The sequence below is a fragment of the Bison bison genome, unplaced genomic scaffold, assembly GCF_000754665.1.
Source record: "Bison bison bison isolate TAMUID 2011002044 unplaced genomic scaffold, Bison_UMD1.0 scf7180017864456, whole genome shotgun sequence".
NCBI lineage: Eukaryota > Metazoa > Chordata > Mammalia > Artiodactyla > Bovidae > Bison > Bison bison.
The window spans coordinates 30,427,551-30,441,736 of record NW_011495018.1 but is presented as its reverse complement, the minus strand read 5'-3'; the positions used below and the strand labels follow the sequence as shown (position 1 = coordinate 30,441,736).

Here is a 14,186-nt window from a genome sequence, read left to right as displayed (position 1 = left end):
CCCACCACTTAATGGGAAATAGATGGGGAAACAGTGGAAACAGTGTCAGACTTTATTTTTCTGGGGCTCCAAAATCACTACAGATGGTGACTGCAGCCATGAAATTAAAAGATGCTTGCTCCTTGGAAGAAAAGTTATGACCAACCTAGATAGTATATTCAAAAGCAGAGACATTACTTTGCCAACAAAGGTTCGTCTAGTCAAGGCTATGGTTTTTCCTGTGGTCATGTATGGATGTGAGAGTTGGACTGTGAAGAAGGCTGAGCGCCGAAGAATTAATGCTTTTGAACTGTGGTGTTGGAGAAGACTCTTGAGAGTCCCTTGGACTGCAAGGAGATCCAACCAGTCCATTCTGAAGGAGATCAGCCCTGGGATTTCTTTGGAAGGAATGATGCTAAAGCTGAAACTCCAGTACTTTGGCCACCTCATGCTAAGAGTTGATTCATTGGAAAAGACTGATGCTGGGAGGGATTGGGGGCAGGAGGAGAAGGGGACGACAGAGGATGAGATGGCTGGATGGCATCACTGACTCGATGGACGTGAGTCTGAGTGAACTCCGGGAGTTGGTGAGGGACAGGGAGGCCTGGCGTGCTGTGATTCATGGGGTCGCAAAGAGTCGGACACGACTGAGTGACTGATCTGTTCTGATCTGATCTGATACATATAGTTGTGGGGTTTTTAGTATTTACAATTCTTTGTATCATCATGCACATTAAAGGACAGCATAATAGAGAACAGAGTTCTTTTCCACCATGAAACTATTCACCCCCATTTGTTTAGCTGGAAACAATAGCTTGAAAAGGTACTGGTGTATCCCATTTATAATAATTTCTCTACAGCAGTCAATTGTCTTATACAGGGAGCGTGTTAGACAAAATATTGTCTCCAGTCTTTTTTGTTTTTCTAAGTCTCAGCTCCTAAGAGTTCAAGGTGCTTTGGGAGAAGTCTGTTGTTCAGATGATTGATGAATGCATTAAAATCCAGCAGTGTGTTTGTGTTCTGAAGATACTCTTACATATCCAGGCCTCCATACAAATGTTGCTTGGCCTAGAGCTCAGATGGCTCCCATTAGCACTGTGGTATCTGAAGAACAATTACTATGAAAGTTTCACACCAATTTTGTTTTGGTCCTTCTTCATTAGCTTCTGTGCTTCCTTTTCCATTTTCTTCCTTTGTTGTTTTGCTCCTCCTCTATATCTGCCTGCTGTTTTCTGCTGCTTCAGAACAGGCTTGCATCATCTTCTCACGTGTAAGTTTTTTCTCATTATGTATCTAAGTTACCTAATTCAGAAGACTGATTACTCATCTTGTGAAGCTGCTCATGTATAGAGAAATGTGTGCTTCCTGCGATGTTAAAACTTTATGTTTCTTTCTCTTTGTGATAATTTCCTGAGCTTTCCTTATAGGTGGTGTCACATCCTCAAAACAGGCTCCACTTGTTCCAAAGCATTTTGTTGTGTTGCCACATTCCCATTCCGTCTTTTGGCCTTTACACGTGTGTGTGCATCTTCACCCACAGTTGTCTTGGGAACTGATGAGTAGTTCACTGTACTTGGCAAACTACAGTTGTATTTGGTCTGCACTTAATTTCCACCTTTGGCCAGATCTGCATATTAATCTCTTATTGCTAGACAAGTAGAGACTTGAAATAACCAGAGCTGTGTGATGGCCATGGTGGGCATCAAAACTTGGCCTTCTCTCCCCCGCAGAGCTGGGCATGCCCTCAGTCACTGTTGCCATCCATCGCCACTGCACCACTGCCATGGACTGTCCTCAGGACAGTCCTCAGCCCTTCCCACTTCACCTCCTCCCAGCTGTCTCTCAAAACATTAGAACTGTGATCAGCACGGTGAAATCTTTTCACTTTTAAGAGGCGAGTGGTAATGAAGACCAGATGGAGAATAGCAGATTCACATCTCCAGTTTCACTATATATTGGGAAATATGTGTGTTGACTGAAAAACTGAACAAAATCACTGCCATATTTCTCTTTCTTTTTCTAAATTGAATTTGCATAATTTAAAAGTTCATGTGATGCAACTAAGTGGTAATGCTCATCCTTGTGTTTAGGGCTGTCATGTAGAATAACAAGACGTCTGGGAAGCATCTTCAAGGAAGCTGGGTGCAGTTGTGATGTGTTTTGTTTGTTTTTGTCATTGTGACAGGTTGCTAGGCCACAAGACAGGTCTGAGTCCCGACAATCCTTTTCTGGATCCCTGCCTGCCTGTGGGACTCACAGATGTGGTGGAAAGGAACAGTCAGGTCCTGCATGTCCGAGGACGAGGGGACTGGGCGGCTTGTGGGGCCATGCTGAGCCCCCTGCTGGCTCGCTCCAACACCAGCCAGGCCTCACTGAACGGCATCTACCAGTCGCCCATTGACTTCAACAACAGCGAGTTCTATGGTTTCTCCGAGTTCTTTTACTGTACAGAGGATGTGTTGCGCATCGGTGGCCGCTACCATGGGCCAACATTTGCCAAGGCTGCTCAGGTACATTATTAATAATAAAAATGACTCATGCTGGCAGCAGCCATTTATTGGATGCCTAACTTTGTACCAGACACTGTGCAAACGGCTTTGCATGTGTGATCTCACTGGCTCCTTGGCAGGAGCCCTGTGAGCCCTTATTTTACAGATGAGGAGGTGAACTTAGAGAAGTAACTTGCTATGCTCTACTGCCTGCTAATTAATTAATCTTAGGTCTCCATGGATGTCCAGTTACCAAAATTATCACCCAGATCTAATATTGTCATGGTGGCTAATGGTTTTTCCTCCAGCTTGCCAATAGTCTTGTCTAATCTTTGTGGACAAAGTGTGGTCTCCAGATATTTTCCCCTTACTGGGTGTTCCCAGGTGTAAATACTTTTGGAGATGATGTCACACAGGTGGGCAAGTCCACTTTCATTTTCTTACCTTGAGCTTTTAAGAGGCCAGTATGGACAGGTAAAAGTTTAGCTAGCATTCCACAATTCCTGTTCAATTTGGACTCGTCTCTTTTTCATTTTTGTATATTTTTCTCTTTTAGCAGAAAAACTTATGGGGAGATCTGTCCTCTCATATTTTTTATTATCTCCCTCTGTCTTCTTCAATTTCTGTTAGTATAAGGGCTTAGTATAAGGGCTTAGTATAAGAAATAATATATGTAGTATATGTACTGTTCTGTTCCCTAAAGGCAGTCCCTAAGACATATTGAGGAAAGCCTGGTTTGTATTTGCCTTTTCCTCTCCAGCCTCCAGGAATACTGTCATATTTCCTTGCCTTTCCAACATTCCCTAACTGTCCATGGCCTGAATCTTTCTCTCATTTTAAAATTTCTTCAAATCCTTTTCCCTTGAACACCATAGTAGGACTCAAGTTATTACTTGCCCAAACTGCTAGTGGCTTAATATGTTCTCTTTCTCAGGGTAAAGACGATTTTCTTTTTTTTTTTAACCTTGACTCAACTGTTATCTTCCCAGTGACATCTTCCTTGGCCATCCTATGCAGAATTGTGGCCCTCCCCAATATTACCCTTTTCCCTTTCCTGCTTATTATCTTTCCCATGAGCACTTATGTTATCTAACACACTCTTTGTATGTATGTGTGTATATGTATGTATGCATGCATATATATTTGGTTATTGTCTACCCCCCCACCACTAGAAGGTAAGCTTCATAAAAATAGAAATTTTTGTTTTATTCACTGCTAGAGCCACCTGGCACAAAGTAGACATTCAGGAAGTACTAGTTTATTAAACAAACCAAAAGGAATGATTCCTTTGGTGAGAATTACAAGGAGACAGGCCAGTGATAGATTTTTGCCCATTCTGTTCCATCTGTTTGACTTGTTCATGTCAGTCCTATGTAGGGTAGAATGAAGCTGTCTTTGGCTTTTGATGTTGCTACTCTCGGTCCTAACCTTACCCATCTCTAAAGCCTAAGAGGCTCAGGAGCCATGTCAGGCTGGCTTTGTATGGACATGGGGGCAATAGGAATAAAAAGGAGTATTCCTAGGCCACTCAAGTCACCTAGTGGCCTGAGTTCAAGGACTAGCCTTGCCCAGGACCTGGCACAGTGTTAAATGACTGAATATACCATTTCTGTTTTCCTGTTAACTAATAACCCACAAGTAACTTTGGAAATGGAAAACTGACTGTAGGGGAATTACAGAGTTTACCTCCCATTTCGTGTTGCATCATTTCTCTGTGTTTGTTCCAGGATTACTGTGGCATGGCTTGGTCAGTACTCACTCAGAGATTCAAGAATGGCCTCTTTTCATCACATGCAGATGAGCATCGACTCAAGTAAGTAACTTCCTTTTCTCCTTTAGGTGTGGCCTTAAAATGTATGAACAATGAATGAGAGTGAGTGAGTAATAGTACAGATTGGATTTACATTGGAAGAGAATTTGGTTATTTTAGATTTTGATTTTCTGAAGGGTAGAGGCCAAAACAGTGAACTTCCTTTCAAGGAAAACAAACTGGTGGTTACCAAAAAGTGTTCTCTCCAAGTGGTTTGAAATCAAAAGCGGTGGTCTTTTTATTTTTACATTTTGATTAAAATGTCAAACATGCAGAAAAGTAGAACAGTAACAGAAACACATATATAGCTGTCACCTAGCTACAATAAATATCAATATTTTGCCAGTTTGGCTCCTCAGTCCTCCCATTTGGTAAATGTTTTAGTTAAAAATTTTAAACATAAACGAAAATAGAACAGTATAATGAGCTCCTGAGTACCTATCACCCAGCTTCTCTCCTATCAGCTGTCAACTCCTCAGCCCTATTTTCCTACCCCACAAATTGGCTCTTTTGAAGCCAAACGTCATATAATTACATTTGTAGATGTTTCAGCATGCTCTCTGAAGGTAAAGGTTGTTAGGGGAAAAAAGAAAGCAAAAGAAAAACAGTCACAGTAGCGTTGTGGCCTTGCTTGAAGGTGTGCCTCCCTTTTGTGGTCAACTTGAAGATAAGGTAGGCTCAGATTTGGCTCCACCTGGAGGTGAGGAAGGTGAAATGGGGAGAGAGGGGTCTTTTTGACATTTTAGTGAGAATATGCATAAAGCATTAGGTTTTTTTTTTCTTTTTCTTTCTTTAAAAAATTATTTTTTCACACAGATATCAGTGTTTTAAGTCAGCTTGGATGTACCAAGTTCTTCATGAAGGGTTCCATTTTCCCTATGACTATCCAAATCTGCAGACAGCACAGCTGGTCTATGACCGAGAGGTTCAGTGGACGCTGGGAGCCATTCTGTATAAAACACGCTTCTTACCACTCAGGTAAGTGGACTGACCAAGCATCTTGAGCTTAGAGGATGGTAGTTGGTGCCTCAAAATAGGTTTCTTAAGTGACTGCTTCCTCAAAAAGAGAAACAAAAAACATCCAAATTCCCCTTATTACTGCCATGTGAAACTGCTGTTACTTACCACATATGTTGAAACAGAAGGAAGTCTTGAGAATTATTGGTCTGGAGTCTGTTCTTCTTTGTAATGTCAGGAATTCAGTAATTTTTTTACTTTTTCCCCTGCCGTGCTGCATGACTTGTGGGATCTTAGTAACCAGGGATCCAACCCACGCCCTGTCCTTAGCAGTGAAAGCGCCAAGTCCTAACCAGTGGACTGCCAGGGAATTCCCAGGAATTCAATTTTATTTATTTACAACAAATCAGTCTTTATAATTGAGCTCTTACAAACAACTTCTAAGATACTGACTGATGAACTAAAGTTACTCTGAAACTATCTGACTCGTTGTTCATTCAGTTGTGTCCGACTGTTTGTGACCCCATGGACTGCAGTATGCCAGACTTCTCTTTCACCATCTCCCAGAACTTGCTCAAACTCATGTCCATTGAGTCAGCGATGCCATCCAACCGTCTTGTCCTGTGTCATCCTCTTCTCCTCCTGCCTTCTCTTATTTCCCAGCATCAGGGTCTTTTCCAATGAGTTGGCTTTTTGCATCAAAGTACTGGAGCTTCAGCATCAGCATCAGTCCTTCCAATGAATATTCAGGACTGATTTCCTTTAGGGTTGACTGATTTGATCTCACATTTGACTAAAGAACCAGTGTATGCTATTCCTATACAGCAGTCTTTCTTGGTGGCCAAAGTCACTCTCGAGATCATGTCATTGACTTGGATGGCTTTTGGGTGGGCCAGAACAAAGGACATGAGATGCATTTCGGGGATGTCTTGCTCTTATGTACCATAAGATATTTGGGATCATTTTTAGGTGCTCTCTCTTCTGGACTATTTCAGATGAACTCTTAATCTTTGGTGCCTGTTTCTTTAAACTCAATACTGTCACAAGCCAGGTGAGTGAGAGAAGTGGGAAACTGGAGAGCATGTGCCCCAAACAAAAGGCTGATAACTGTCATGCAGAAGTGCTGTCCCAGTATCTCCCAGCTCTCCTTGATCAACAGAAGCCAGAAGTCCACATTTTATATGTAGTCTTTCTGTTTGGAGATTCACATTTTTAAAAAAACACTGCAGGTCAAACAGAATGAAAATGGATTGGGTGTTTGGACTACAAGAGAAGAGCTTCTCTTTTAGACAGACGGACCATTGCATTTAGGTTTACATGTCTCTCTTTTTTCTTCAGATTACAATTTGTGAAGTGACATCTTTCTCTAGATATATCCTAAACTCTCAGGAAGCATAGCAACTTTTTTAAAATACTTAGATATACTCTGATTTCTTGAATAGGTTCAGGGGCCACCCTATTCTCATTAGGACAGTATTTACCAACTGTGTAGGCTGAGGTGGTATGGGGTCACTGTTAAGACATTTTACAGATGACCAGTCTTGTCTTACTGTTCACTTTTTTGGCTTCTCATTTTGTCTCCTGATTTTAGAAGGGGTAGAGGCTTCCTCTAGGCCAGGGAAAGGAAGATACAGGAGGAATCTGGGCTTGGGGACATGTTTCAGCTTTGCTTGCTCTGTGGAGCTGGTATTATAGCATGTTTGCATGGATGGAATAAATGGGATAAAACCAATGAACCTTTTAAATTGGCATAAATATTTCTCTCTGAAACTAACAATTCTTTCCACCTTCAATTTCTTATTTAGGGATCTACGGCAGGAAGGTGTCCGACAGGCCCATGGTAACTGGTTCCGTCTCTCCTTCGTCTACAACCACTATCTCTTCTTCGCCTGTATTCTGGTGGTGCTACTGGCCATCATCCTGTACCTTCTGCGGCTACGTCGGATTCACCACAGACAAACTCGAGCCTCAGCCCCATTGAACTTGCTGTGGATCGAGGAGGTGGTACCCATGATTGGGGTACAGGTCGGGCCATGAGGCTGGGCAGGTTCAAGGAAAGTTCGAATACCCCAGAATTGCTGCCCATTGAATTCCACCACTTTCTGGTACTGGCCTCAGATGCTGCTTTGCCTGACTTTGTGGATATTTGGCCTTGGAATTTCTACTTCAATATCTACTTTAATTCCTTCTCAATATCCAGGTCCTCTTCTCTGAAGAGAAGCTGTAATTTAGCCTGTGAAGAACTAAATGAGAGACTGGTGCTAACAAAGGGGACCAACTTTAGTCCAATTGAAGCATGCTTCTACTTCTTTATCTGAGAGATCTGGTGTGCTCCTGGGATCGAGACTTTTCTCCCCTTGCTTTAAGCATGAAATTCAGCATTGGGCATGCTGAAAGCCTAGCTGAAACCAAACTTGGAGCATCTGATTCAAAGCTGAAGACATTCTACCAAGTGCAGCAGCCCCTTCTTTCTCTGTAACAGAGATATCATTTATGTGGAGATCCACAGCCTTTAATAGGGATCCAAGATTTTTGCAGATCAGCAGAACAGATAAGAATTTCCAGGCAACCAAAATAACACAACTTCTTTGCTTACTCGACAAAGAAGCCACTGTGAATGTGGCTCAAGATCCCTGACGTCCTGTTGCTGATATTAGTTAGATTTTAAAAGGTTAGAACCCTTTCTAAATGAATGGTCCAGTGAAGATTTTACCAATGTATTTTCTGATGCCTCATATGACCAGAATTGAAAATTTTTCCATGTCTCTGTGGCTCCGAAGCTGTTTGGGCATTAATTTTTCTTTTGAGCCTTAAGGGTGCTTGTAGGGATGGAGAAACTGGGATGGGGATTGGGGACCTGGATTTGTCTGGTCACTGTCCTCTTGGCTTGTTTTTACAAGTCCTTACATGGGAAGATTCAAGAGTTCTTTTATTTCACTGCTAAGATCAATATGTAGTTTGGGAAGGGATGCATTTGGGTTGTTTTTAAAGAAAGAAAGAACAGTATCAGGAGAGCGGGCCAAGGCAATAAAATCCAAGCTCTTATTTATTAATGTTTTTCTGAGAAATAGTAGTTTTCTCAGTTGGGCTCTTGGAATATTTAAAAAGAAGCAAATCACAAACTTTGGAATAGACAGATAAATCTGTTAATAATCCACCTGGCAACTTTCAGAATATTTCCTAAGAGATTTCTCAGTCATAAACAGCATTTCCATTAATGGGGACAGGGGAAAAGCCATAGTAATTACATTTTTATCCACTGCCCTTCAGGATCTTTGCTTCCTCTCTGCATTTAGCCTTTAAATTGCACAAGGATTTCTTTTTCATCCCCCATGGAACCTTCTTTATACTTTAATCTTTCCTCTGTGTAGCCTTAAATGTCCTGCTTAAGAATATGCTCCCAGAGTTAAAATAGTTTTCTTTCTTTGTCAGCTTTGAGTTCTAGGATTACAAGAGTAAGGAAAAAGTCCTTGACTTTAAAGGAAAAAAAGTGGAATTCTTAAAAAATAAATTTCATACTGAGAGTAGAAAGGAGTTAAGTGCTTCATAAAACCAAGAAAAATAAATCCAGATCCTCCTGGAAATAAACTGAGATGAAAGTAAGTATACTTAAAGTAGGTGAAAAGATGATGAGTCTTGAATAGTTTTCAAATTAGATAAAAATGGATCCAGCAGAGTCTTACAGGTTCCTTTGGAAGAACTTTTAATTTTTCATTAGGGCTTATGTTTCAGCAGTTTAATTTTTAAGAGTTCTAAGTTGCCTTGATTTTCTTTGACTTCTTATCTTTGTGTCTATACTGTGAGTGAGCCCTTGCTTTATGAATGCTGCTTATAAATAACATCATAGTATGTTTTTGCTAGCCATTGCCTACTCAGGTAACTCTTTTCCCTCACCTTTGTTTCCAAATGCCATTTTTGGTTTTCTTACTTTCTTGTGTGATCTACTCAATGATCTTCTCCAAAGCTACCTAGCTAGCTGGCTAACAGTGATCACATTTGTGTGCTCAGAATGAAATTGAAGCGTGGAGGAGGCAGTGATCAGTCCAATTTGAAAGCTCTTATTAAGTTATTCTTCATCCTGGTTATGATGATAATAACTACCATTTGCAAAGCACTGATTGTGTACCAGACACTCCATTAATAATTTTTTGTATGTTATTTTAATCATCATGACAACTTTTCAGATTGGTATTGTTCTTTTTATAATTGAGAAACTCAGGATACCTGTTTATCATTTTTTCCATATAAATGTATTTCTTATTCTTAATTTAGTCTGATTTTTTTAGTGTATTTTATCATGTTTATTATTTTAATATTATCTAGGTTTTATTATAATGAATAAGGCATCTGAGTTCCATGGTATAAAAATGAGGACAAGTTTTTGTCATACCCCTCAGAAAAAGAGTATTTGCTCTTGGTTCTGGCTCCTGTGCTTCTTCCATTGCTCCCAATTAAAAATTTTAAAGGAAATCTTATTCACTAGAAACAGAAGCAATTTATCCCTCGCTGAGGATAAATGGTGAGGGCCAATAACTTCTATATATTGCTTTCTCAAAATGAAATATTCTTACATATAGAGTCACACAGCCTTATCTTTTAACCCTCTTTTTTCCCTCAGTTTTTCAAGGTATCTATTTGCATTTCTGCATTCTGAGTGGTTTTCATGTGAAAATGATTATGATTCTATAAAATTCACATTCCACTAGTTTCTTTGAGTCTTGCCAAGCAATCTTCCTTACAACAGTAACAGCAAACCTGAACTATTTTAGTGTTTTAATAGGTCAGAAGTGTCAAAATTTAGTCAGTGGTTTATAGGAGTAAGGCTTATGATTCTTTATGCAGGCACAACCCATCACTTTTCTGAATTCTTATCATGAATTATTCTTATCACCTAATTATTTGACATTACATTCACTTAAGTTGCAGTTAATTCTAATCCAAATTTTATTGGGTTGGTGCAAAAGTAATTGCGGTTTTGCATTTTTGAAATTTGCTGTTTGATATTGGAATACATTCTTAAATATGGTTATGTTATTTTAATGCACATTTTTTGCTTTGTTTTTTTGATAATGACTTATTACTTGCTGTTTATATTTATTTTAAACTAGGGAAATGATGTTAATTAGACAAAAAAGCAAATTGGAGCAATTCTTTTATTCAAGTTGAAAATGAGTTGTAAAACAGCAGAGACAACTTGCACCATCAGCAATGCATTTGGCCCAGGAACTGCTAACGAATGTAGAGTGGAGTGGTGGTTCAAGAAATTGTGCAAAGGAAACCAGAGACTTAAAGATGAGGAGCACAGTGGCTGGCCACTGGAAGTTGACAGCGACCAGTTGAGAGGATCGTTGAAGCTGATCCTCTTACAACTACACGAGAAGTTACTGAAGAACTCAACGTCAGCCATTGTATGGTTTGGCATTTGGCACTGGCAGCAAATTGGAAAGGTGAAAAAGCTCAATAAGTGGGTGCCTCATGAGCTGACCACAAATCAAAAATTGTCATTTTAAAGTGTTGTCTTCTCTTATTCTGTGCAACAACAACGAACCATTTCTCAGTCGTACTGTGATGTGCGACAAAAAGTAGATTTTATATGACAACCAGTGATGACCAGCTAAGTGGCTGGACTGAGAAGCTTCAAAGCATTTCCCAAAGCCAAACTTGCACCAAAAAAAGGTGGTCTGCTGCCAGTCTGATCCACTACAGCTTTCTGAATCCCAGAGAAACCATTTCATCTGGAAAGTATGCTCAGCAAATCGGTGAGACGCATCAAAAACTGCAACACCTGCAGCAGGCACTGCTCAACAGAAAGGGCCCAATTCTTCTGCATAACAATGCCTGACTGCACATGGCACAACCAACACTTCAGAAGTGGAACAAATTGGGCTACAAAGTTTTGCCTCATCTCACCATATTCACCTGACCTCTCACTAACCACTTCTTCAAGCATCTCAACAACTGTTTGCAGGGAAAATGCTTCCACAACCAGCAGGAGGCAGAAAATGCTTTCCAAGAGTTTGTCAAATCCTGAAGCATGGGTTTTTATGCTACAGGAATAAACAAATTATTTCTCATTGGCACAATGTGTTGATTATAATGGTTCCTATTTTGATTAATAAAGAGCTGTTTGAGCTTATAATGATTTAAAACTCATGGTCCAAAGCCGCAATTAAGTTTGCACCAACTTAATACCATCTCTACTTCAGCTCCTTGAATTGATTTTCCTTGGTCTAGGAAATTTTAATCACTTTCCACCAACGTTCTATTTATTCTTCCAATATTATCCAAAGTATTCTGCCTCTGTCCTCCTTAGCCCAAGTGCTTTCTTTGACTTCAAAGGCCTTGTTGTTCAGTCGCTAAGTCATGTCTGACTCTTTGTGACCCCACGGACTGTGGCACACTAGGCTCCTCTGTCCTCCACTATCTCCCCAGTTTGCTCAAATTCATGACCAAAGGCTTTAGGCAATGATTATCAAAATGTGGTTGACTGAGTCTGCCATGCACTTGCTAAGCTAGTCATTTTAGGCATTAACATTTATTATCATGTCCATATTTATATTTTTGAGGTACAGTAACTTCTCACTGCTTATGGATTCTAGCCCTGGCTTTGTCATTATGTAGCTCAGGAACCCCAGGCAAGCCACCTGCCCTCTCTGGTTTGTTTTTCATCTATGACTATGATTGGAGGCCAGTTCCAAAGGGAGAACAGTTGGCATAAGGAACTAAAGGCAGAGAAGTGATAGAGTACTTTCAGGACGAGGGCCGTGGCCCTTGGTTTAGAAGACCAGGCTGCCCAGAAGAATCAGTGGTCAGGTCATCTCTTACTTTACTCATAACCCATGAAATAAAGGTTGGTGGGAATGGAGTTTCCAAAAGCAATCACAGTCAGAGAATGAGCTTTTTTAAATTGAAACTTAAGATTTGTTAACCCCAGTGGTTTTATGGATGATGAAACTGACACTCAGAATGTAGTAATACGTGCAAATGAAATGCTCATTGATAGAATCTTCTTGCAAGACTGTGTTTCAACAGAATATATATAATATAGCTGACTGCAGCTAATCATGCTCAGTCTTTATAATTGTTTCTGATATTCATTTGTGGTTGCTCACATTTAGGAATAAAATATAAAATACTTTGTCAGAAATAGTATCAGGTTTTCAGTACATCCATTCTGGCTTCTTTAGTTAATATATCCAAGCAACTCGTGTTATGGTTTTACCATCTGTTATTTAAGGTATAAATGTTTATTAGAACTACTTTAAGGAACTTGGTTGTATTTATGGGGCAGTTCCTAGACTCCCTTACCCAGTGTGCCATTTCTTTTTGCTGTTTTTAAACTTCTTTCAAACCAATTCAGAACTAGTGTCTAATTTTCCTTCTTCTGTGGTATGCAATGAAACTTCAATTGGAATTAAGAATTAAGGTAGAAGTAGTAGCAGATGTTTCAAATTCTCCCAAACTAGTCTCTGCTGCTGCTGCTGCTAAGTCGCTTCAGTCGTGTCCGACTCTGTGCGACCCCATAGACGGCAGCCCACCAGGCTCCCCCGTCCCCGGGATTCTCCAGGCAAGAACATTGGAGTGAGTTGCCATTTCCTTCTCCAAAGCATGAAGGTTATGCTAATTTCATAGTCCTGCACTATAGCCATATGGTCAATCAAACTTGCAAGGATTTGTTGGTATTACAAAAAATATGTTAAAAAGACTTAAAATATCTGCATAGACTTCATTTATATTAGTCCATTAGTATATATTACTAATGTAATACTAGTATATATATACTAATATTTATGTTTCATTCCCCCTCTAATATTTCACTATTTCTCATTATTATTATTAGAGGGACAAAGGAGGAATACATTTGTTGACTTTCTCTGCAAGTCTGAGCAATAATATCGTTTAATTTGGAAAACTGAATCATTATTAGAGGGACAGAGGAGGAATACATTTGTTGACTTTCTCTGCAAGTCTGAGCAATAATATTGTTTAATTTGGAAAACTGAATCATTACCCATACTACAAGGGCTTTCTACATTTAAAATGTATTCAATCATTGCTTGCCATTTTTATGACGACCAAAGTTGAAAAAAAAATTTGAGAGTCCCAGGATGAGTATAGCCATGCATGCACGATGACTTCAGGCAAGCCAAGGCTCTCCTTTTTAAGTAGTGCAGCCACTCATAGGTCTTCTGGCAGCTGATCACTCCTCTCCACTTCTTCAGGTAAGGCAGCCCTGAGACTTTTTGAAGCAGCCCCTCCTACAGAGCACCTGCCAGTTGAGCCTGTTAGAACTGCTGGTGGTGAAGGCTCTGCCCCCTAATTAGCTTCGTAAAAGTCTTTCTCTGCAGGCAAGAATCACAACCACTTTGATTTCTGGAATTTGTTGTTGTGTTTGAAATTTTTATTCTATAATCCCCCTTTAGCTGAAGCCTTTAAGTATACACCTTGTCTCCTCCATGATTTCTGCCTCATGAGATCCTGCAGTGCTGAAAGGCATCTTTTTATTACGACCTCGATGAAAAACTCCCTTCTTGCTTTCAAAAACCAAAGGCTGCCTGTATGGCATTACTTTGGGTGGGTGGGGGGTTGCTTAGTTTGTATGTTTTTCTAACACTTAACATTAAATAATAGTTTTGCTGAACAGTTATTGAAACTCTGATACTGTTAAGTCAGTGTTGAACAGAATACACAATACATATTAGAGAGGGGTGCATTGTCCCTTATGCAAGGACATGGGTATATATGTTATATATACCAGTATACAACCCACCATCATGCCAGGACCATAAGAACTGCTGCAGATAAACTGGTTATCCTACTGTTGTGATCATCAGTGTTGGTCTTTGCAGCAAGCATCACTTTTTGTTGTTGTAAGTTGTTGTTGGACTCTTGCAAACCTCATGGCCTGTAGCCTGCCAGACTCTCCTGTCCATGGGATTTCCCAGGCAAGA

At 40.1% G+C, this 14,186-nt stretch overlaps 1 protein-coding gene across 2 annotated transcripts in view; it reads left to right on the top strand.

Moving 5' to 3' along the window:
* ENTPD7 (ectonucleoside triphosphate diphosphohydrolase 7) overlaps nucleotides 1–12,776 on the top strand; it is a 37,971-nt gene extending 25,195 nt beyond the window's left edge. For both annotated transcript variants that reach the window (XM_010859546.1, XM_010859545.1), the window contains exons 10-13: nucleotides 2,165–2,489; nucleotides 4,196–4,281; nucleotides 5,095–5,256; nucleotides 7,041–12,776. In XM_010859546.1, coding sequence (XP_010857848.1) covers nucleotides 2,165–2,489; nucleotides 4,196–4,281; nucleotides 5,095–5,256; nucleotides 7,041–7,272 — 805 coding nt within the window. In that variant the 3' untranslated portion in view covers nucleotides 7,273–12,776. The remainder of the gene's footprint in view (nucleotides 1–2,164; nucleotides 2,490–4,195; nucleotides 4,282–5,094; nucleotides 5,257–7,040) is intronic.
* Nucleotides 12,777–14,186: the final 1,410 nt, after the last annotated feature.